The 21,886-nt window shown below is 39.4% G+C and overlaps 1 protein-coding gene across 4 annotated transcripts; it reads right to left on the reverse strand.

Annotated features, from left to right (window-relative positions):
* Positions 1-1,215: 1,215 nt before the first annotated feature.
* LOC148319848 (prolyl 4-hydroxylase subunit alpha-2-like) lies at positions 1,216-20,805 on the reverse strand. 4 transcript variants are annotated; one of them, XM_088279579.1, is made up of 16 exons: positions 20,664-20,805; positions 17,383-17,483; positions 16,996-17,092; positions 16,059-16,210; positions 14,462-14,599; positions 11,962-12,201; positions 10,833-11,035; positions 9,921-10,097; positions 9,730-9,800; positions 9,420-9,519; positions 6,656-6,709; positions 6,251-6,274; positions 6,091-6,156; positions 4,473-4,541; positions 3,375-3,471; positions 1,216-2,619 (listed from the first exon to the last, which is right to left on the reverse strand). In XM_088279579.1, exons 2-16 carry the CDS (start codon positions 17,462-17,464, stop codon positions 2,549-2,551), a joined length of 1,641 nt encoding a protein of 546 aa, XP_088135705.1. In that variant the 5' UTR covers positions 17,465-17,483; positions 20,664-20,805; the 3' UTR covers positions 1,216-2,548. The 4 variants fall into 4 exon arrangements, with proteins under 4 accessions (XP_088135705.1, XP_088135704.1, XP_088135706.1 ...); XM_088279578.1 differs by having other exon boundaries at positions 6,215-6,274; XM_088279580.1 differs by lacking the exon at positions 6,251-6,274.
* Positions 20,806-21,886: the final 1,081 nt, after the last annotated feature.

Here is a 21,886-nt window from a genome sequence, read left to right on the forward strand (position 1 = left end):
ACTAAAAGTATCATGGATTTGGGGGAAACAAAAAAAAACATTCAGTGATGAGGAAGTTGTGAAGGAGTGCTTAAATGCGGTTGCACAAACATTATTTAAAGGAAAACACAAAGCCCAGATGTGTGAAATAATCTACTGACTCCAACCCAGATTTAAGTCACTGGCAGGGCAGTCACAAACTCATTTTTCTCATTAAGAGAAGTTAAAAAAATATTCAAAAGAAAAAGTGGTGTCAACGCTCATTTTGAATGAGTTTTTCATGAGGACAGCATTTTTATTGATTGTGTACTGAACATGTTGACCTGTTTTACTTGGATAATTAGGCTTTCCGTTCTTTTTAGGCTGATAACTCTATGATTTAAGAAAATAAAGGCAAAAGATGTTAACTCAGCTATTTTACTATTTTTTCCGGAAGTGGCACCCTTACGTTCCTGGAGCCACATTTTCTTGAATGTGAAATAAACGCCTTATATTTGTTTGACTGGCAAAGGTGTTTAATGGGAAGATTGCTAAATATTTCGTGTATAAGTGCGCTCTGTTTAAAATGACTTAATATTGAAACTATATAAAAACGTGAACATAGGCTAGACATTAAGGGAAGTCGGACTTTGGTTTGGACCTTTTAATCGGAGGAAATTTTAGGCGTGGACCTCTGTGACTTTTAATTCAATACCTCTGCTGTACAGGGTCGCGGGAGGGTGCTGGAGCCTATCCCAGCTGACTACGGGCGAAAGGTGCACTACACCCTGAACTGGTTGCCAGCCAATCACAGGGCAGTATTTTAATATTGTGTTTTATTAAAGTGCAAGTGATGTTTATCATCGTCAGATGATTTTGTATTTCCTTTTGATTTAGAAAACTGTCTGAAATAGAAAATATACACACTGAGACAAAAGAACTCAATATCAGCAATTGTGAATGAATTCATTGTCTGGAGTGTTCTGCTCTGGGCACAAATTTTCTGAAATCCTGTGTATCTGTGCATTAACTAACGATAAAGAAAAAAAAGACTTGATTACAACACATGTAAATAAAAAGGTCCCTCGCCTAGAAATTGTTTGTATTCTTTATGATAATGCTCATGTGCTACATACACACAGTGCATCATATGATGTGCTTCCTTCATGAGAAAAAAAAAATGTCTTTCCCACACTCGGGGCTCTTATTGCTCTAGTAGAAGTTAACAAAATCAAACAGGGACATGGCATTTTAAAATAAAAGACCATTTATTGACTTTCCGGATGGTAGAAAAAGCCCAGCAACAGATGTAATAATTTAAACACTGTATAAATAAAGCATCACTTTGGGGAAAACAGCAAGGGTTGAATTAAGGTAACTGGACAGCTCCTGTTTGTTGAAGATGTTGTCTTCCACAGTTTGAAATCTTGGGTGTGGAGTCCCTCAATTTATGCTTCGGTGGTTGTGTTCTCTGGGGTGGTCAACCAGCGCTGCATTTGCATCTCTAAGAAGAAGCAGCGACATTCTATCAAGGACAAAAATGTCCAAATTACAAGACCATAGAACGCACCCACCAAGACATAAAATGAACCGAAGAAACCTTTTGGGATTAAAGATGAAACAAGTTCAAAAAGAAGTCCGCAGATTCTAGACTGTTTTCTCTTCGTTCTACCAGTGCTCTGAAATGTCCTACCTGTGGATATTAGAGGCACCACCTCAGTAGAAATGTTCAAAACACGACTGAAGACTTATTTATGTAAGTCTTATATATGTTGGCCTGTTTACTACTTCTGTTCTCTTTTCTGCCCCCTCTTTTGTGGCTTGGCAATTAGGTAATGGTGACAAGATTTGGAAGTCGCTGTTTCGATTCTACAGCAACTGAGTGGTACAAGATCAGAGGCTGACCATATCCTCTGAGGCGATGCTATGGGGATTACAGCATTGATCAACTGGGCGAGGACCTGCTCCACTGAAGTCTTCTAACTGCAACGCTCCATTTGATTGACTCTCACATTATTTCAACATAATGTGTTAAATGTTGCCCACTTGGCATTTGTTGCAGCTTGATCCTGCACATTTGTGCCCTTATTCTAATTACAAGATTTGTTCTTTTTTTTTCCGCTCCTTAATGTGTTAGTCGGCTGGCAGTTCGGATGGCAAGCTTACTAAAGACGTGTTAAACAAAGTGAAGTGTGTTTGCACAAGTCTAACGACACCAATAAAGTAAAACTCACCAGTAGGGCGCAGAATTACCAGTCGACATGAATTGCAAAAGGTTTTGGATTTGCGTGTGTAAATTAACTGCTTTTCCAGTTTTACGTTTGTCTTTGTCAAATCCATAATTTACTTACCGGTGTGATCATTCATGTGATTCTTAACAGAGAACAGAGCTCAAAAGTAACATTTATAAAACTGTCCAGCCACTGATGATTACATTTCCTTCTTAAAAACAGTTGAAGCTGACAAAATCATCAAAATAAAGTACTGTGTATGGATATGTTTCAAAACCTTATGGCATAGGTATGTGTGTGTGTGTTTTTAATGTGTTGGCAGAATATACAGGAAATGGGGGCGGGGGGGGGGGGTATGTTCAGTCCACTTCTGTTAGGCCACAGGGTCTCAGGAATTCCTGCCCTCGCTCATGAATCCACTTGTTGGACACTAGAAGACAAAAAAAAAAACAATAGGATCAAAAATGTAAATGCTTAAACTGTACAGTAGTTATAAAAAAATCTACACACCCCTGTTGAACATTTTGAAATGATTTAAAAAAAAAAAAGAAAAAGCAGGATTTACACTGTATAGTTGAAGAGAGTTCGGAATATTTTGCAATCAAGTGGAATCATCTAAACATGCATCTTGGCATCATAAATATTACTGTGTACCTTCAAATTGCCACACATGTTTGATCCTTTGATCCTACACAAATTATAAAATAATTGCACGTGACTGTTCTTGTAACTGTCTGTTTGGTCATTCATTCGGCAAAAAATAAGCAGCAGTTTCACACCAATACATGGTCGGCTGGTTTCCAAGGGGTAAAAAAGATGAAAAAGTAACGAAACAAAGTTCTATGCTAAATTATGGCCTTACAGCAGTCCTTGTCGCAGAACAGAACTTTTCCAGCTTTGCATTGATGATCCACCCCGCAGGTGCAAATACCCAGGCGACATTAGACAATATTGTTCAAATGTTCTTGGCGGAAGGAGCTATGTGGTAATATAACAAAATGTTTCCATAGCGATCAAACTAGGAGACATGAAACTAAATGAATGAGTCATGCATGCACAAGGCTGATGGCACGGATCCTTCGCAACTTTCTATAGAGCCACCCAAACAATTTATGTCGTGAAAAATGTTAAGTACGATCATATACCAAAACACTCAGACGATTAATAGGATAAACCTTCACTCACCCCATTTACTTCCCACTAAGACGGGACAGGCTGCATGCCGGGTCCTGTAGTCTCCTTCCCCACTTTTGAAAAGGTTATACCAGAACACGGCTGTCCCCTGTGATGCAATAAGACCCGTGCAAGAATTCATGAGAACATTAAGCATGCTTACAATGAAAATCAGATCTGACACAAGGATCACAGATTTAGTCATGAGTGGGTGGGAAGTAAGAGGTGTTGACTGCAGTGATATAATGACCCGTGTGCTCTTGGACCGAACTGTATTGTTCTTTGCTGCATAGAAGTGCATAAAACCGTACATCTGCAAGTCAAAGGAGACAATCGATGTTGTCCAAATATTCCTGCCAAATGTGCTGGGGTTTTTTTCTCCAAATATCTGTTCAGTGCGTACATCTGGCATGACTCCTTCAGCACTTTTATCAATCAAGCAACACTGTAAAGCCTTCATATCGCTCTCTCTAGGGTTATTGTAAGTACTGGAGGACTTTTTCCAGCAACATTACAACTCAATGTCTTCAAGATACAGCGCATAGCCTTCATGTTTTTTCTTTCCATGAGTGATTTATAATTAATACAGAGCCATGATTAAATTGTTAAAAATCAGTCAATACATGTATCTGACTACAATCTTATACTGCTGTTCTCCGGTGTGTGTGTGTGTGTGTGGGGGGGGGGGGGGTGTTGGGGGGGGGGGCACTGAGAGGTGAGTGGATGTGGCCTGCGTTTGGTATTTTTTTTCCATTCAATAACAAGGTAGTTGAGATTGGACTCTAAAACCGCGAAGGGCTTTATATTTTTTTTGCTCCTACAAGATATCTTGAGTTTGAATTTAGTTTTGAAGTTGTATATCGGTAGAGAAACATAATTAAAAAAAGCACAATGGATTTTTCTTTTTAAATTAAAACTAAGTATGATTGCCTATTGTATGAGTAAAAATTAATTGTGTGGAAAAAAAAATGAAGATGTTTCAAATCTATAATAATCACAATGCAATGCTTTTTATAGTCTTTCTAAAATATTATGAGATAAGGTTTACATGTTTATCATTGTCAGTATACACTTAGACCCCAAAAATCCAAATGGAAATTTAATGATTACCTTTTTGGGCTGGATTACAGCTCCAAAATCAGGGAAGACTGTGGCGCCTCCTGCTTCAACATCACTCATCTGAGGGGTGGAAACAAAAAAACAAACAAAAAAACGTGCACTTCAATATATCATGCAAAGCATAAATACTTGCAGAAATTGACATGCATATACAGGAAACAAATGATTTTTTTTTCAATTTCAAAGAACACCATCTACAGTGGATAGATACAGCATGGTGGACGACTGGTAAGCACGTCCGCCTCGCAGTTCAGAGATGCAGCGTTCGATTCCGGCTCCGTCCTTCCTGTGTGGCGTTTGCATGCTCTCCCCGTGCCTGCCTGGGATTTCTCCTCGTACTCCGGTTTGCTCCCACATTCCAAAGACATGCATGGTAGGTTGATTGAACACACTAAATTGTCCCGAGGTGTGAGAGCGGATGGCTGTTTTTCTTTGTGTGCACTGCGATTGGCTGGCAACTAGTTCAGGGTGTACCCCGCCTACTGCCCGAAGGCAACCAGAATGCGCTCCAGCACGGCCGCGACCATCGTGAGGAGAAGCGTATTGGATAATTCATGGATGGGGAGAAAAAATCATTACAAATGTATTTATTGGTAAAAAAACTTTTCACCATTCTTATGGCCTAGAATCTGCACAACTAAATTGAAAAATATATATATCCAAGAGACAAATTAGTACCAATAGCAGACATACTGCAGTTGCACAATTGCACACACCCTTTCATAAGGGGCAAAGTGTCTGTGTTCAGAATAACCAATTACATTTAAACTCACGTGAAATGGGAGTCAACGCACATCTGTCGTTATTTAAAGTACCTCTGATTAACCCCAAAGAAATTTATTCTCAGATATTCTCATATAAGCTATTCTTTCTCGACCACTGATTTTAATGATCAGTAATCTCCTTGAATGAATAAAACAAAAGTATCACAAATTTGTAAACATATGTTGTGCTAGCCACATTTTTCCTGTCAGTTAATTTCTACAAAGTTCTGATGTTTGCAATGTATCGCGGAAGTGCCTTGCAGATAAAGGTGTGCAATGAGTCATTGTGCATATTTACTTCACAAAAAATAAACAAGCGCATCATGCAACAGGCTGAACAGTGATATATATATATATATATATATATTTATTTTTTTTTTTTTTTATATATATATATTTTTTTTTTTTACAGTTTATAGTAAGTAATATCCCAATGAGGAGAGGAATGTTAATGGCGGAGTGTGGTGGCCCAAAAACTCTTAACAATAACAACCGGAAGTGATTGACAGAATGACAAACTGTATTTCTTGACAATCTGACATTTCTTTAGAAATCCGTTTTTATTACTTTTTAATTATGGGTGTGAGCGCGGATGGTTGTTCGTCTATGCGTGCCCTGCGATTGGCTGCCCAGGCTACAGCACCCACCGCGACCCTTGTGAGGAGAAGCGGTACAGATAATGGATGGATGGAATTCTGAGTTCTTTGCCATCTACATCAGTCAATCAATTCAAGTTAAAAATTGAAGCCGAGTTCGGCCCACAAAGCCAAACATAGACGGAGCATTCGGTGACCAACTGTCAGAACTTGGCCCTCGATCAGCGGCGACTGGATGCACGTACTTACGTAGTTCAAAAAAGTTGCCACACGATTTCCAGTGCCTAATCTTTTGAAGGCATCTGGCTCATCTTTCTACAAAGATAAAATTCAAGCGTAAAATACACACTGAAGACAGAACACACGTACTTACGTAATTTAGGAAGGTGGCAAGCCTATTTCCATCGACCTTGAGGTTGCTGTCAAAAGGACGCTGCAACAGATGTTTATAACTTTAACTTATTACCAAGAGTTCCATCAGGGGCCAGCCACAAAGTGTGGCGACTAAACTCAAATGCAATAAAGTCTTAATCAAAGCAAAGGTAATCACTGGTTTTCAAAAGTGAAGAATAGATTGCTTTCATATGCACAAGTGTGTCTAATTCAGGTATTCGGGTCCAATTCAAAATAAGTTCCTGACATGACCGGCTGTGATTTATACAAAACAGATGCGCAAAGTATATACAGCCAGATCACATGAATGTCACGTACGCCAGACACAGCACACACAATTCAAAGTGCAAACATTGATTCATAGCGTTCCGTTTCAAAACATACACCATTAAACGCACCCACACACCTCATGTGAACTCACCCTGGAAAAGTCAAAATGTGGCTCGTACTGTCCTCCAACGCCATAGTTCGCAACCTGGTCAGCCATTAAAAGAGAAGACTTATACATTAAAAAAAAAAAAAAACAAGCAATGTACAATAAATAGCTGCATTTTTCCTGTTCAGCATTCATGAATTTGCATATTTGCTTATATTTTTGGACTCTTAACTAGGACGAGAAAGTTTGATCATATTACCCCGATACCAGCCAATTTGCATTGGATTCCGGTCCACTTGAGATGTGATTTTAAAGTTCTGCCAACTACCTTTAAAATATTGCACGGCTTAGCACCTTCCTATCTCGTTGACCTTGTGGTACCATATGCTCCGTCCCGAAACCTTCGCTCACAAAATGCTGGTCTTTTAGTGATCCCGCGAACCAAAAAGAAGTCCGCAAGTTCTAGAGCGTTCTCTATTCGGGCACCAATGCTTTGGAATTATTTGATCGAGTTTTTAGGTCTCCATTTCAGATGCTGTTTTCTTTAATTGTCCTTGAATGCACCTTATGTGCAGTCAAAAGTGAAACTAAAGTACAACTGTATGTTTCTTATTCTACCCAATCCTCTACTAATAGCTAGTGTAGGCTAATTTGCTTTTACAATACGCTCCTTTTATCAAACATTTATTATTGTGTGCAACTCTCAAAGGGTGATTATAATGACTGAAGATGGTTGTTCTGAAGTGCAAGTCTGAATGTTTGTTTATCCATGTGGAGGGTTGCCAACCTTCCCTTTTATAACGTAATCATCCAGTATTTAGTAATATAAGCACGCGTGAGTAAAGTTGTAAAAGGACGCACTTTGTACCGCAATACCGTGAGTCAAAAATAGGTCGTAAAATGTCACTGTAAATTATAAAGAATTTTGCTCTTTAATGTTCCTAGGTCTTTGCCTGCTCTGTGACCAGACAGCAGACAGCACATTCATTTACGAGTATGAGGATCCAGAATCCGCTCACTTTATTGGTCGAGGTACTGTTACTTGCCAAAGTAAATAGAGGAAAACAACAAAGAAGCATGGACAACACACCTTCGAGGAGCAATAGCTGCAGTAGTCCTTCGGGGGGAAAAAAAAAGGAAAAACGGTTGCAAAAATAGAGAGAGGACTGCAAAGCAGAAAACACATGGGTCGGTGCACTTTTCCCATAGCCCATGGTTGACTGACTAACCTCCAGCAGCATGCTTCCAGTGGTGGGGCACATACCGAATATAAGGCATAACAAAACTAGAACACGAGACAAATTTTTTGTCCGACAGACAACGCCAGAGATAGAGATGGTAGGTAAAGAATGATTTTTTTTTTTTTTTTCTGATCAAGGATGTGCAATGAATGTCATAATTGTATGGACAAACATATGATAACTTTGTAGGGATGGACAAATGAAGCTTCATGAAGCACTTGCGATATTTTTTGGCTCCTCTAGTGGCACTCTTAGGTTAAAATATGCAGTGAAAATTTTATGATTTTTCATTGCACTTGCCTTTTTCTTTAAACCATGAGAACCATTCAGTGGACTAAAAAATATCACAAGTGCTTCATGAAGCTTCATTTTCCCATCACTAAATTTTGGGTGTGATAAACAACTACAATTTATTGACATTATTATTTTAAAGTTTATGAGGAACAATTGATTAAGGATACACACACAGCATTACAGTTATTTACAAGTTCACACACATCCTCAGCATCCTCCTGTCCTGCGGAGAAAATTTTCTCTTTTAATTAAGTATAAGTGGAGGGATGTTCAAACAAATGTTCTGCTGAACTGGTTAAAGCTGAGCTCAATGTGAGCCTGAAATATGACAAAATTTTATATCCACTGTAGTCAAAGACAAACTGCTCTTCACAGGAGCAATATCTCAGAGGAAATATGAACGGGAAAAACAGGGTGTCTCCACACGTGTGTCAGTCACAGCTATCGGTTGATGCTAGCATGTTATTTAAGCTAGGATGCTAGTTCAAAATATGGATGAGCTTCGTATGAAGGCGGTTTGTTTCTGTTGAACAATTTCTTAACTGCATGCAGTTGCTTATTGGCCATTGGTTCATGATTGTGTACATGCGTGGTGGTTACGACCCTCTCCATTTTAAGTTCTTATGATGTCATATTTTGGCCTTTACTATTGAAAAATTAACAAATTCAAAATGGCACGTTCAAAGCTCCTTTTCGGAGGAGGCACCAATTATTGGCCGATTTTCGTTACTCTTGGTAGGGCTCAGTCCTTATTCCCAGTGAATAGCAAGGGCCTGATATCCTTTCTGTAATGGTGATAAAAGCAAAAACAATAAGCCCATGTAGATAGGGAATGATACCAAAAAATGTGAAAGCTCAATTTTGTTCATTGCCATGTTTGCTAAAATAGAGCATTGAATTGAATGATTGCTGTTTGCAATACAGTAAGTTAAAAGCAGTGAATGCAATTGTGACCATTTTCTCAGAATAAGGATCTAGTCTGTTAAGGTTCTGCCATATTAAGTGTGCATAATGTAAGGTCATTTAACAGATCACACCAGTGATCTCACATGATATATATAGTAAAATGCATTTTTTTGCATGCTACGTTACAGTGAAACAACTGGTTCACATCAATACATTAAAAAAATCCCCAACAACAAATGAATGAGGTTTCAACTATCTGCAATGTTTTACTTTTCATACAGAAATCTATTAAATTATCATGATTGACAATTTACCAGACTTCCATATTGTATATGATGAAAATGTATTATTTCGGGTTTGAACATTACCTGTAATAACTCTGCTGTGTCTACTGTTAGGCCTGTGATGTCCTGTATTCTCTGATTGACTCTGGCAATGACCGGACCATCTTCTTCTTCCAACCAGGCACTGATTAAATGTAAACATAGCATACTTAGCAATGTTCAAGCACAGGCTGCAAATCTAGCCTCTTCAAATGATTTTTGGTCTGGGAGTATTAGTGTTAAAATTTCACCTGATTGAAACTAAGAGGAAATAAATTGTGTATTAGTTGGCAAGAAGGAGCAAAGTGAGGCGGGGAAAACCATGTGACATCACATGGTCATGTCAATCACTGACCTTTTTGATACTCTGTAGTTGGCTGTGGTCAACACTCCTGTTTTGGGGTCTCGGACTGTAGCTCTGGCAAGCTTAAATAAAATATATGTAATGATAATAATAATAATAATAATGACACCGAATTCTGTTAATTTTTCTCTTTCTAACAACATTTTCTTCCCCTATGATCTGTGTAGTTTCTGTCGTCTCACCCTGGGTTTGGCCATCTCTTTAATCTTCTCAATCTCATAGTCGGAAAGGGCTTCCAGGTAGCGTACAATGTGCGGGCTGTCCCACTCATCCTCCTCCTTCATGGGCTTCAGCAGCAGGCGAGGATTCCTGCTTCCATCCTGGTAGCGGCAAAACAAACGGCTGCGCCTTGCTTCGGTCTGATGAAATGTCAACATCAAAAGAATGCGATCAATAAATGTGAGGTGCGTACAAACCCTCTCGTTGTGAATGTCGGAGACTTTTAGACTCACTCTTGCCGAAGAAATTATGCTGTCTTGATACGATTCTAAATTAGCAGGTGTAAGTTGTCACTTGACTTGTAAAGACATTTAACTGTTTATGTTTAAAAAATATTGTATCTGCCTTACAGATTCCTCATACAGTTAATTTACTCAACCTCAGGGAGTACATGATGTGTTTTGAGGGAAATGCATTCATTGGGTAAAGCCTTTACTTTCCAAAAGCAATGGTAGTATATTTTATTGTGACTTTTTCTAGAATAATTAGTCAAAAATACATATACCTGTATTACAATATGGCATGTATTACAATAAAAATGTACCAACTTGTGTTCCGTTAAACAGATGAATGTTTTAAGTAATTAAGTAATTTTTAAGTAATGTAACTCAGAAACTTCAGTCTTACAGATGTCATGCCCTGTAACCCTGTAAAACAGAAAATTGTAGGATATGCACGTATCTAGGAGTTGAGATGTTGCTCATTGGGATTTGTTGACAGTTTGACGGCATCGGCTTTATTTGATTAATGTAGTCACTAATATTAACATAATTTAGATTTGAGTTTTCCATTATCCTCTTTCCCGCAGAAACGCATATCCCACCCAGAAAAGGACTATGGATGATGCATGTAGGTGATTTCACATCCCGTCTCACCATTCCGCCCCTCTCCCCTCTGCATAGCGCCTCATAGGTGTCTCTCTCGGGCAGGTGGTCTTTGGGTCTGACGTAACTTCCCAACTGAATGGGCTCCTCTGAAGCAGGCCGGTTCTGCTCCTCTTCCCGCTGCTCATTCTGTGCTTTGAGCAGCAGCTTCTCAAAATAACGCAAGTTTTCTCCTGCCCTCTGGTGGCTCGGATCTGTCGGCGCATGAGAATTGGATTTGTCAATGGGCTTCTGCCACAACTGCATTAATTCCCGAACAACTGTATCAGCACATCATGTGCCATGAGAGATAAGCAGGTGTGACACGAGTAAATTATCTCATTTCAATTACTCTGAATGAAAATCATTATGTATTTACTATACCGTGTATCTTCTTGTGACCACGGAAACAATTACAAGCTAGTCCACTAGATGGTAGGCGGTACAATTAAATTGTGTAGACCCCTGTTGCCATTCATACAAAAGATAAAAATAGCTTGGTGTTCAGCTAAAAAGACCCAGATGTCACACTTGCTCAGTAGATTTGGGAATATCATTATTTCGGTATATATACTTTATGTGACAATTTTTTAGGTGGTCTGCTGTGATATTTATCGGTCAAAAAATATGTCACGTGCGTCAACGAAGGTTGGGAAACATACAACTACTTTTTAACATGTATTTTCTTGTGCCATTTCATTTTTTGCAGTTCTCAAACCCTATGCTTAATTGGAATATATATCTTTTCTTTTTCCTGTTCTAATGCCGTATACTTAATTGGAATATCCTGATTCATTTAATGTCACTCAGTAAAGGTCTGGCATTTACTAAAAAACACACACAATTTGCCTTGAAAGGTTTCTGACAGTTGTCACCGCAGACCCTGACAATGGGCCTAAATGAACACGCTAAATCCAAGAGCTCATAAATAGGGTGGGCCACACCCTGTGGTTTTCGCCTGCCCAAAACCTAATTATAGTGGAAGCAGAGGAACTGCCCTATACTCAGGACATTATATTAAAAGGGCAAGTTTTAAACACAACAGCCCCAGTTAAATGCATTTTTGTGGATCCAGACGGCGTGTGTGTGTCGTACAAAAGTTTACATTCTGAGTACTTTTAACCAGTCTTTAATATCTTACCTATGGCCACCAGCCGGCGAGTCAGCTCGACGGCACGAGGCAGGTCTCCCATTTGGTAAACAGAATAACTGAGGTAGTCCAAAATGGCTGCCTTGGAAATCACAGCTTCCTCACCAGCGTCCAGCTGCTTCAAGGCCTGTTGTACCCACAGCACCGCGTGGTAATAGTCGCCCTCGTTATAAGCAGTTTTGCCCATGTCAAAGCAATCGTCCACGGTCAGCATGGCATTGGAGTGCATACCTGGGACGGCAATTACAGACGTTTGAGAGCTAATATTATCAGTTTAGAACTTTATGCAGTGATCACTACTACATCTGCACTGTGCGATAATGCTCATCTATCCATTCAGTAATTCTTTAACACTAGAACGCCTGGGATTTTCTTACTCCTCCTACCATGACTGAAGGGCAGCCAAATTGCTTCAAGGTTTTGAATTAACAAGTCAACGGCCTACAATTAGCCACCTTTCCTTTGCAAATGCAGCCATTACCTGCCAGTTTAGCGGTGCTCACTGCTCAGACACGCCGTCCTCCGCTAGCTCCCTACAACTTTATAACTGAATGGAAATACATTAGCTTTTTCCCACTGAAAGATACGTTGACCAACAAAGGACTCTTTACTGGGCAGGTCTGCAACTCCACATTGTGTGATGTATACGCATCAGCTAGTGATTATTTCTCACAAAATAATGTCTAAACAGTCAACAGGCCTCACTGGTCTTTTTTTCTTATTACTCTGCAGGTTAGGCCCAGAAAATGTGAAGGGATACCCACAACATTTTACATCAGAGAATGCAAAGGCTACAACACAACAACATTTGAAACGCTGCGCTATTGCAAAAGCTACAACACAACGGAAGTGCCGAGGTAACGGAAGGGAGCGAAACTCTTGCGGGATGGGAAATGATGCGAAGTTGTAAGAGTCATGTTAAACTTTAACAATTGCAATGTAAGCCTTACATCCACACAATATTATTAGCCATGGAATATTAAGAATACTGTCACAAATTGGACGGGAGAATGAAAAAAACAGACGGAGAAGAACGGGAGGGTAATTCATGTGTAACGATGACGGAACAAGTTGCGTCGGCTCTAGATCACGGAGCGATCTGACGTCGTGTCTTTTGAAGACGCTACAATACTTCATAAAGCATGATAAATAAATGAGTTTTACTTGAGTTTATTTTACCAACTTCGCTTATCAAAAACGCAATTTAGCGCCTCAGCCTCATTTTACCTTAACATTAACTCAACATTAACAACCTCTAATGAGTGGCTGGCAAGTGACGGCTGTCCTCTCGTACAGGTTGAGCCTGTCGTTCGTACTCACGGGCAAACCACAGGAACATCACAAATTAATCATGTGAAAAACAGCATCAACTATTTCTGGCATTGCTACAGTGACACGATAAGAGCTTTACTATTATTACTATTCCAATTTTGCGTCTTCACCTCCTGCGACAGTTTCGCCCACTTCCGTTGCCTCGGCACTTCGGCCGTGTTGTAGCTTTTGCCATAGCGCTGCGGTTCAGATGTGTTGTACCTTTTGCATTTCCATTGTGGTTTTGGAATAGCGTGTCTTTCATTGTTATTGCATTTGTGTTTTAACTAAATAAATGCTTAAAAAATACATATAAAGATAGATGGAGTTCGTAAAAGTGTGGAGTAGTCTCAGACTTGTATATGGGTGGAAAAACAATGGCGCTTACTTGCCATTAGGAGAAGTGAAGCCACCGGCAGCCATCTTAAATTGCCACAAGCTATGCCCGCCTAACTTGAATACATTAGTTCCTCTGGTGTTTTCATGTTATTTACTTTCTTTGAGGTAAAAATGCCACCCTGAACGGCATTCAGTTACATCAATAAATCTTGGAGAAGTGCTGCATGAGCATTTCATTGGTAAGAATGGAATTTAAAATTTTCCCTCATGAGGTAAATTTGCTATTTATGCTAACTTGACAATCACAAAACACACTGAGATAACATACTCTGAATAGTTGATGTAAACACTTAAATTCTTCTTTAAGAGGTTTTCATGTCTCCCTACAGGGATCCCATCTTAAAACGCACGGAAAACAGTGATTTTAGTGAAAATAAATAACAGAGGTTGTAGAGGCAACATAATAAATTGGCTGCCCTCTGATTTTCAGCCACATTGAACAATTGAATCTATTGAGATTCCATTCATTCAAGCAACATCAGTTCCCTTGCCCAGTAGTAGCTGAGTACAGAGTAGAGAGAGGTTGCTACATTTGCAGAACAATGGCGAAGAATGGTGAAAAAACTGGTCCGATAACTTGGCTTGCCCTTCGGTCATGGAAATTAGAAAATGCAAATTGCTGGGCTGTTCACACCTGAGTTAGTATATTAGTCCAAAATGAATCCAGCTATTTGGCCGCGCTTCAGTCTTAGAAGGCAGAAAAGCCAAATGGCTGCCCTTTAGGCGTTCAAGTGTTATAGAAAAAAATATTTTTCTTTTTCTCTCCACACATCTTAATTACCTGGAAGCCTCCCTTTGGAAAAGTCCTCTGAATTAAGATGGTATGTGTCCTGGAGACGCATCAGTGCCTTGGCTGCACCCTTCTCATCTTCCTCGTCGGGAAAATACTGTTTGTGCATGGTCATGTTGGAAATGAACCCTTGACACAACAAAAGAGAAAACATATTGATTAATTTTCTATAAAACTCTTGCGAGACCTTATGACCTTCTCAGACTACACGACTTTTTTATCATGTCTATGAGAAAATAACGTTCTGCGTCTTGGACCAAGCAAGACTACAGACTACATGTCCGTCACCAACCAGACCCCGGCCAATCGTCACGTGCTTCCTTCCATCGACGCGGGTCCGTCGGGGGAGGCGGGACAAGCAGCTGTGCAGTCATGTCGACGGAGGCATTATGTGCATGCATGTTTGTTCTCTGTAAAGTACTCTACTAGGAAAAGGCAAAAAAAAAATAAATAAAATTTAAAAAAGGGGAAAAATTAGACTATGGATACGTTCGTCTATTTTCGTTGTCTATTCTCCAGAAATAACGAAAAGGAACAATTTTGTTTAATGACACCATGATTACTAATAACCTACTGACTTGGAGTTAACAGCATTAGTTTCCTCCCCAATGTCCATTCCTTTTTTTGGGCCATTTTTATTGTTTGTATGTGCGCACCACATCCAGTCTCTCGTCATAAGTAGCATGGCACTCTCTTCCTATTGGTCAATGTCGAGAAACCAATGGAAGGATGACATAGGAGACGTCACACTACGCGACAAGATGTAGAAATTTTCTGACATCCCAGACTTTGGCTGTGGTGGTCGTAAAGCGCCTCAGACCCCAAACGACCAATCGTTATGTGTAGTGTGACATAGACCCCAAACGACCAATCGTTATGTGTTGTATGTCACACTACACGAGCTACGATGCATCAAGACAATTCAAAAAGCGTCTGTCGGCCCAAAATCTTGCTACATTCGTGCAGTTTGACGTCATCATTAGCAAACCTTGTATGGTTTTAGTTCCGCATTGAGTATTTTTTTTTGTTGTTTAATCCTAAAATTGATTAGTTGTATTTCTTGTCCAAAGAAAGTGAGGATCTGAATGAATCAGAGTTCATCCAGAGGCTTCCATTCATAGGCTTATATAATGCTTACAAGTTCCCCATTTGTCTACTGTATTACTATTCTGCTTCCACTTTTTCTGTCCTTCTTTGAAATATAATAACCACAGATCCAGATTTAAACCCAAAGCAAATACTTTTCTTTGGTTTATCCGTCTCACACAGATACAGACATAAACACACCCACGCACACACCAAACACAGGCAAACTGTCAGACGAGCCACAGCTGCAGCAGTCACGTTATAGCTTTGGTTCTTTTCCCCGCCCATGTGGTGAGCAGAGATTGTTATCATTGAGCTTCCAATCCACTTCATGCTCACCATATTCCTCCCGCACATATTCAGAGAAACACATGCTGGGGTTAAAAGTACCCTTGACGGAAAATATTTTCACTCTCACTTTTAGATGACAAACACGGAAATGTTTACAAACAATTTGCTCCTTTCTTCTCTATAACCATCAATTTCACGCTCTATTTCCTACCATCTGAGGGGTTGTGCAGCACCAGGCTCTCCAGGTGAGACCACTCGGTGTTGAGTCTCTTCATGAGCTTGTAGGCATTCACCGGGTGAGACAGATAGCCTTCTGGATCGGATGTGGACACTCTGGTCAGGTCATCCAGCTTCCTTGCCCATCTTAAACACGAGTAAAAGCCAAGTATTATTAAAAAGATGCTTTCACGAGTCAGACACAATATTATAGGTCCATACAACTAGTATTACATACTTGAGAACCTGAAACAACACTGTATACATCTACTAATTGCGTTGTTCTCAAAATTGCGCAATATTTATGAAATCATATACAGCTGGTCTATAGTATTTTAATGCATTCTATTCTAAATGATTGTGATTGTCAACCGAAACAAGAGTATGCAAACATGATAAATTATCGATAAAGTAGAATACTTTGAAACAGCAATTGTATCGAGTGTCTATATGTGCTGTTCTTCTGGCATCAATTGTAGATATGTTTATGTGTTTTCATTTGTGTTCTTATTACCTGCTAATTCAGATTACTCCATATGGAAAGCGCTTTGTTAAAGATTTATCTGTTGTGAAATGCGCTATAAAAATACATTTGTATTGTATTGTACCCAATGAAGTACGGAGGGAGTGTATTTAAGGTTTCATAACTGAATAAATAAATTGTTAATACTCCAAAAAAGTTGATATCCATTATATGTGCCAATGCTTGCCTGCCATTTTTTTTTTTTGATTGCTTAAACCAAGCAGATGTTTTTTTTCCCCTCGTTATTTGAGTGACACATCTTGTTTTTACAGCACAAAAATGTAGCAGCAATAAAAAACTGAATTCCAACTGTCACGACCATGCCCTGACCTGCCACCGCCAACTCATCATCATTATCATCGTCATTTGGTTTTCATTACAATGATTATTAATAAAATATGCACTGTACCTTTTGACCTCAGCCAACTTTGACTCCTCTGCTTTTATGTACTCTCTGAGGGAGTGGACTAGCTCTTTCTCCGTGTACAAGAGGTCCGTCATCTGGCCTGCAGACATAGAGAAGACGCACAGCTTTCCAGCCTGAATTGAATCTCACAACAAAGAGTAAGCAACGGCCATCATCTTTTGAGGCTTCCTAAACAACTGCAGGCATCCGAGTGCAGAGAAGTGGACAATTCCATGGGATTGTTCAACCGTGCTAAATTCACTGCTGGTGCCAGGAAGGGGAATAACAAACTGATTTTCTTTGTGCTTGGAAGCGTCATATTGGAACTGACCAGCCAAGAAGGGAAAACAATTGCTAGTTTCAGTGTCACTGTGCAGTCTCTGAACCTACCTATGGAGGTGAAGATCTCTGCTTGCGTCATCCAGCAGCAGCATAGAAGAACCCAGGAGATAAGGCACAGGACCAACCTCATTTTATATAAATCCAGTAACCTACAAAGAGAAACGTTATTGCAATTTTTTTTGTGCTGGAGAAAATGTATGTAAAAAAATGTATGGAGAAAATTGTTGAGATGTTTTTTGGTTTTTGAATATTTGTTGATGCTGCAAGTACGTAGTTTGACTTTCAGTACTTTTTTAAAAGTTTAGGATATGGTGCTATAATGAGAGTTGCGCTTCATTGTTTCTGCAAAAATGACAATAAAGTCTATTCTACAACTAACGGCTGCATTTAAAAAAAGGAATTTGACTTTTTAAAAAAGACAATAGAAGTGTTTACAATTGGTACGTATATTTTTTTAAATTCTTTCACTTTAAAATGAAAAGCATCGACAGCAATGACAATAGGACTTATCGCTTAAAAAAAAAAGGAAAAAAAAGAAAGAAAAGACCAAACAGGACCAAACTGCAGACTCAACTGATTGGATTATATTATCTGCGAGCATTAGACTAATAGACCGGAACGAGCTGTGAAACCGTTCTTATTGTGGACCTTGTGCATATTGAGCTGTTTCCAGAAGAACCTGGCATTTGTTTTCCAAAAAGATTATTATCGTTGGGCTTATCGTTGTTACGAGTGTCCCAGGCGTGGACGGGTACTCCCTGAACTGGTTGCCAGCCAGTTGCCGGGCACACAAAGACAAACAACCACTCACACTCACAACCACACCTACCGACAATGTCCAATTAACCTACAATGCATGTTTTTTGGAATGTGGGAGGAACCCGTAAAAAACCCACGGGGTGAACATGCAAACTCCACACGGGAGGGCCGGGGCAAGGATTGGAAGTCCCAACCTCTGCACTGCGAGACAGATGTGCTAACCAGTGGTCCACCGTGTCGCCACCAATACAGAAAAACTTAGCATTTGTTTTCCAAAAAGATTAACCATCGGTTATTCATGCATGGTGCTTTGTGGCTGGTTCGCTTGTGTATACACAGTGCCCAGACTTGACTGAGCAATAAAAGCAGAACAGCCTAGTCAGGCACCAACACAAGACCACTTTTTAAATCACTATTCACCATGTATTGTATATAAAAGCCACGAGAGTAGCTTTGTTTTTACAACTGTTTATGAGGAGATTTCTTTCGCTATATAAATAAAGTTGTACTGTATTGTATATTATCTTGAATTGACGTGCATTCTTTTTTGTACTTTTGACCCACCCGTGTTTTGAAATTTGCTAGGTGAATGTCACTCAAGAAGTCCAACCATCAACTCAGAGAAGAACCGAATAACTCTTTTTCTTGTGCATAGTTTGCTGACAAACATTCACGAAAAGTGTTCTGGTGTCTTTTGAACCATGATTCTTTTGTGGATTTTATGACAGATGTCAGAACAGAGCAGGATATAACAAGTTATGAGAGGAAATTGAAATGCCAAGCAACTGTATTCATTTATGGAAGAGTGCTTTCAAAGATGTTTGTGTTATTACTATTATCTTACCATGTAATTTTTCATCATTGCACTATTTTGGGTGTTTTGTCCTTCATAGTTCTGGAATTAAAACATAGTCTCATGGAACTGGGACTCGGTGAACCCAATCTGGATACAATGATTGTTTTGGAAAGAATGGGGACTTTTTTTTTCCTCAGAGGATCTTGTTTTATGCAGCTGAAAAAACGCAATGAGATAAACTAAATTAAGTGAAGCAACCTGTCAATGTTAACTGACCCTATTTAAACGTTGGATAGAAACCTTGCCGGGAAAAAAAGGGATTGAAATGTAATTTCGTAAGAGAGATTTTTACCCTAACTCGTACAGTACAGTGGAATCTCCAAAGCTGATTGATTTTGTTCTGTGATGCTGGTTGACTTCCAAGTTGTTCTCAAAACTAATCTTCCCATACAAAATAAGAATGTAGGAAGAGTTATTTTGTTCCTGGTTCAAAAATTCTAAATTAACTCTTCTGTTTGAAGAAACAGTTTACTTTCCTGACTATAATACAAGTGTAAAATAACTTCTGTCTTATACAACTACAATGAAGTAAAACTGCTGCCTCTTGCCCATTGCCAGCAGATGTAACAGGAACGGGTTTGCTTGGCTTTTTTTTTTTTTTTTTAATAATAATTATCGCTCATAATATACAAGCAGACCAGCTTCTTTGTCTTGCATTCCTGGTTAATCGCAACACACCTGTCCAATACTAAATGTTCACTGAGCTAACACCTCAAGAGATATGCTGACATTTTACATGATGGCAATTTTCAATTCAAGTTATGAAACTTGAACTCCAAATTTGACATTGGTTGGGTTGGGGGGGGGGATTGGGGCGACAGCATGTATTCATACAATTTTCACAACTTTAAAAATACTGACGCAGGCTAAAGTAATTTCTGTGGGCATAGTGCTCACATAAATACATGTCACGCATGCACATGTTATCAGGAGAGGGGATCAATGTGGAGATGAACACTAATGCACACTTGTTACAGCCTGCCAAGTGGTATGTAAACACTGAGAATCATTTATAAATCTGTCTCAAGTATTATATTACCTAAGCCTTCACTGACATATTTACATTTTCTTTATGACTATTTTACATATGTTGCCATCATATTTAACGTCCCATGTGACCAAAAATTTTAGTTCAACTAAAAATGCATACAAATTTGCAAATTGACATTAACTGATAAATCCCCTCCCCTCATGACGTCACAACAATAGTAGTTTCTTGACTCAAGAGTCCAAACGAGGCACCTCGTTTCTGTCGCATGAGTGAAAAAAACCCCGAAAAAAACTACTTACCAGTGACAAAGATATCATTTGTGTTCTAAATCCGTTTGTCTAAGATGGTAAAACGTGCTACTGACAAAAGTCGTACATATTGAGATTTATCTGCGCATGTATGTACGCGAGTTTCTCTGGTACGAAGTCGTTCAAACTTTATCCTTGGCCAAGTAAAACATAACAAGAAATCCTTGTAGTTAGTTACATTGTATGAAGCAAAACAACATGTCGGAAACACGGGCAGGTGTTCAACACAAATCCATGTTATTCGATATTATTGCTACGACACAAATTCCAGTTCCCAGGCTTGTAAGTGAAAGCCCCAGTTGGACCTTGTGGGAGGTAAGCATGCCAGCATGTTCGCAATGAAACTGAGAGCAAACAGAAATGCAAAAGAGTGGCTAGTGGGGGCATTTGGCGATGAGATTCTGTGAGATCTTACCTTCGTCTCTTGGGGATCGAAAATGGTTGTCACACAGCGAAATGTGAATAGTTTAGCACGCCGGGGTGAAAAGGACAGACAAGGGGGTGCGAGAGTATGTCGCTGCCACGTACAGAACCTCCTCGAAAAAAACGTAATGCCCATAACAGCTGCGCAATGAGGAACAACGTTGAGAACAAATTTTTCTGTGTTGCATTGAGGGCACCTCGTAAATTTTCAAATCTGCGCCTATTACTTTTGGGTCACCTTTCACCTGTTCCCCATTAATCATCACTCTGTTCAAAATGAAAAAATAATGGGCTTCACTTCTAATAATTACTAAATATTAAAATATAATGATTCTATTCATTACTCTTTTATTTTTTTTATTGTTTACATTTGCACTGGTGATAAAATCCGAGAGGCCAGACTGAGATGGTTTGGACATGTCCAGAGAAGAGATAGTGAGTATATTGGATGCTGAGTTTCCAAGTTCTAGGCAAGAGGTCTAGAGGAAGACCAAGGAGGTTTATGGATGGAGTGAAAGAGGACATGAAAGTAGTTGAGGTGAGAGCAGAGGATGCAGAGTACAGTGTTAGATGGAGGCAACTGATTCGCTGTGGCGATCCCTGAAGGGAAAAGCCGAAAGGAAAGAAGAAGACATTTGCTCTGGAGAGAGGAGATACCCACTCTCGTTGTATACTGAGTATTATGACTGTGAAGGCCATTCTGATTCTGATTCTAATAATGAGTGCGTACTGTTTCTTTAATAACCATATGTAGTGACGGAGTCGTCCAAATAACTTGTGCTATTTTATTGTGTTGTGTTGTGTCGTATTCGAGTATCATCATTTTATTTTTGAATAGATAATACACCATTTTAGTTTAGCCTTTATGTATTATTGATGTATTGTAAGTGAGGGGGGTACTCCATTTATTTGACTGTTGCCAGGTCTATTTGTAGAGCTGGGCACTTGATCCTTTTTTTGGCGGTGTCGTGCCAAAGTACTTACCCCCTGCCAAAATCCGTATCCCCTGTCGCGGGAGCGCGCACGCATTGACTGAAGGCGCGCGATGTTACTACGTTTGTTTTCATTGAAAGGCACGAAGAATGTATGATTTTGTGTTTTTGAAAATAGGGTTTCCAGAAAAGTGGTAGTCTTCGTCGGTGTGGTTTTCAGCACACCATTCGCTACAATTTAACATGTAAAGTAAGCGTTAGACTGCGCCGAAATCGGGGGGAA

This window comes from Idiotropiscis lumnitzeri, chromosome 17 (genome assembly GCF_059441095.1).
Source record: "Idiotropiscis lumnitzeri isolate Australia: NSW breed Sydney's pygmy pipehorse chromosome 17, RoL_Ilum_1.0, whole genome shotgun sequence".
In the NCBI taxonomy this organism is placed as follows: domain Eukaryota; kingdom Metazoa; phylum Chordata; class Actinopteri; order Syngnathiformes; family Syngnathidae; genus Idiotropiscis; species Idiotropiscis lumnitzeri.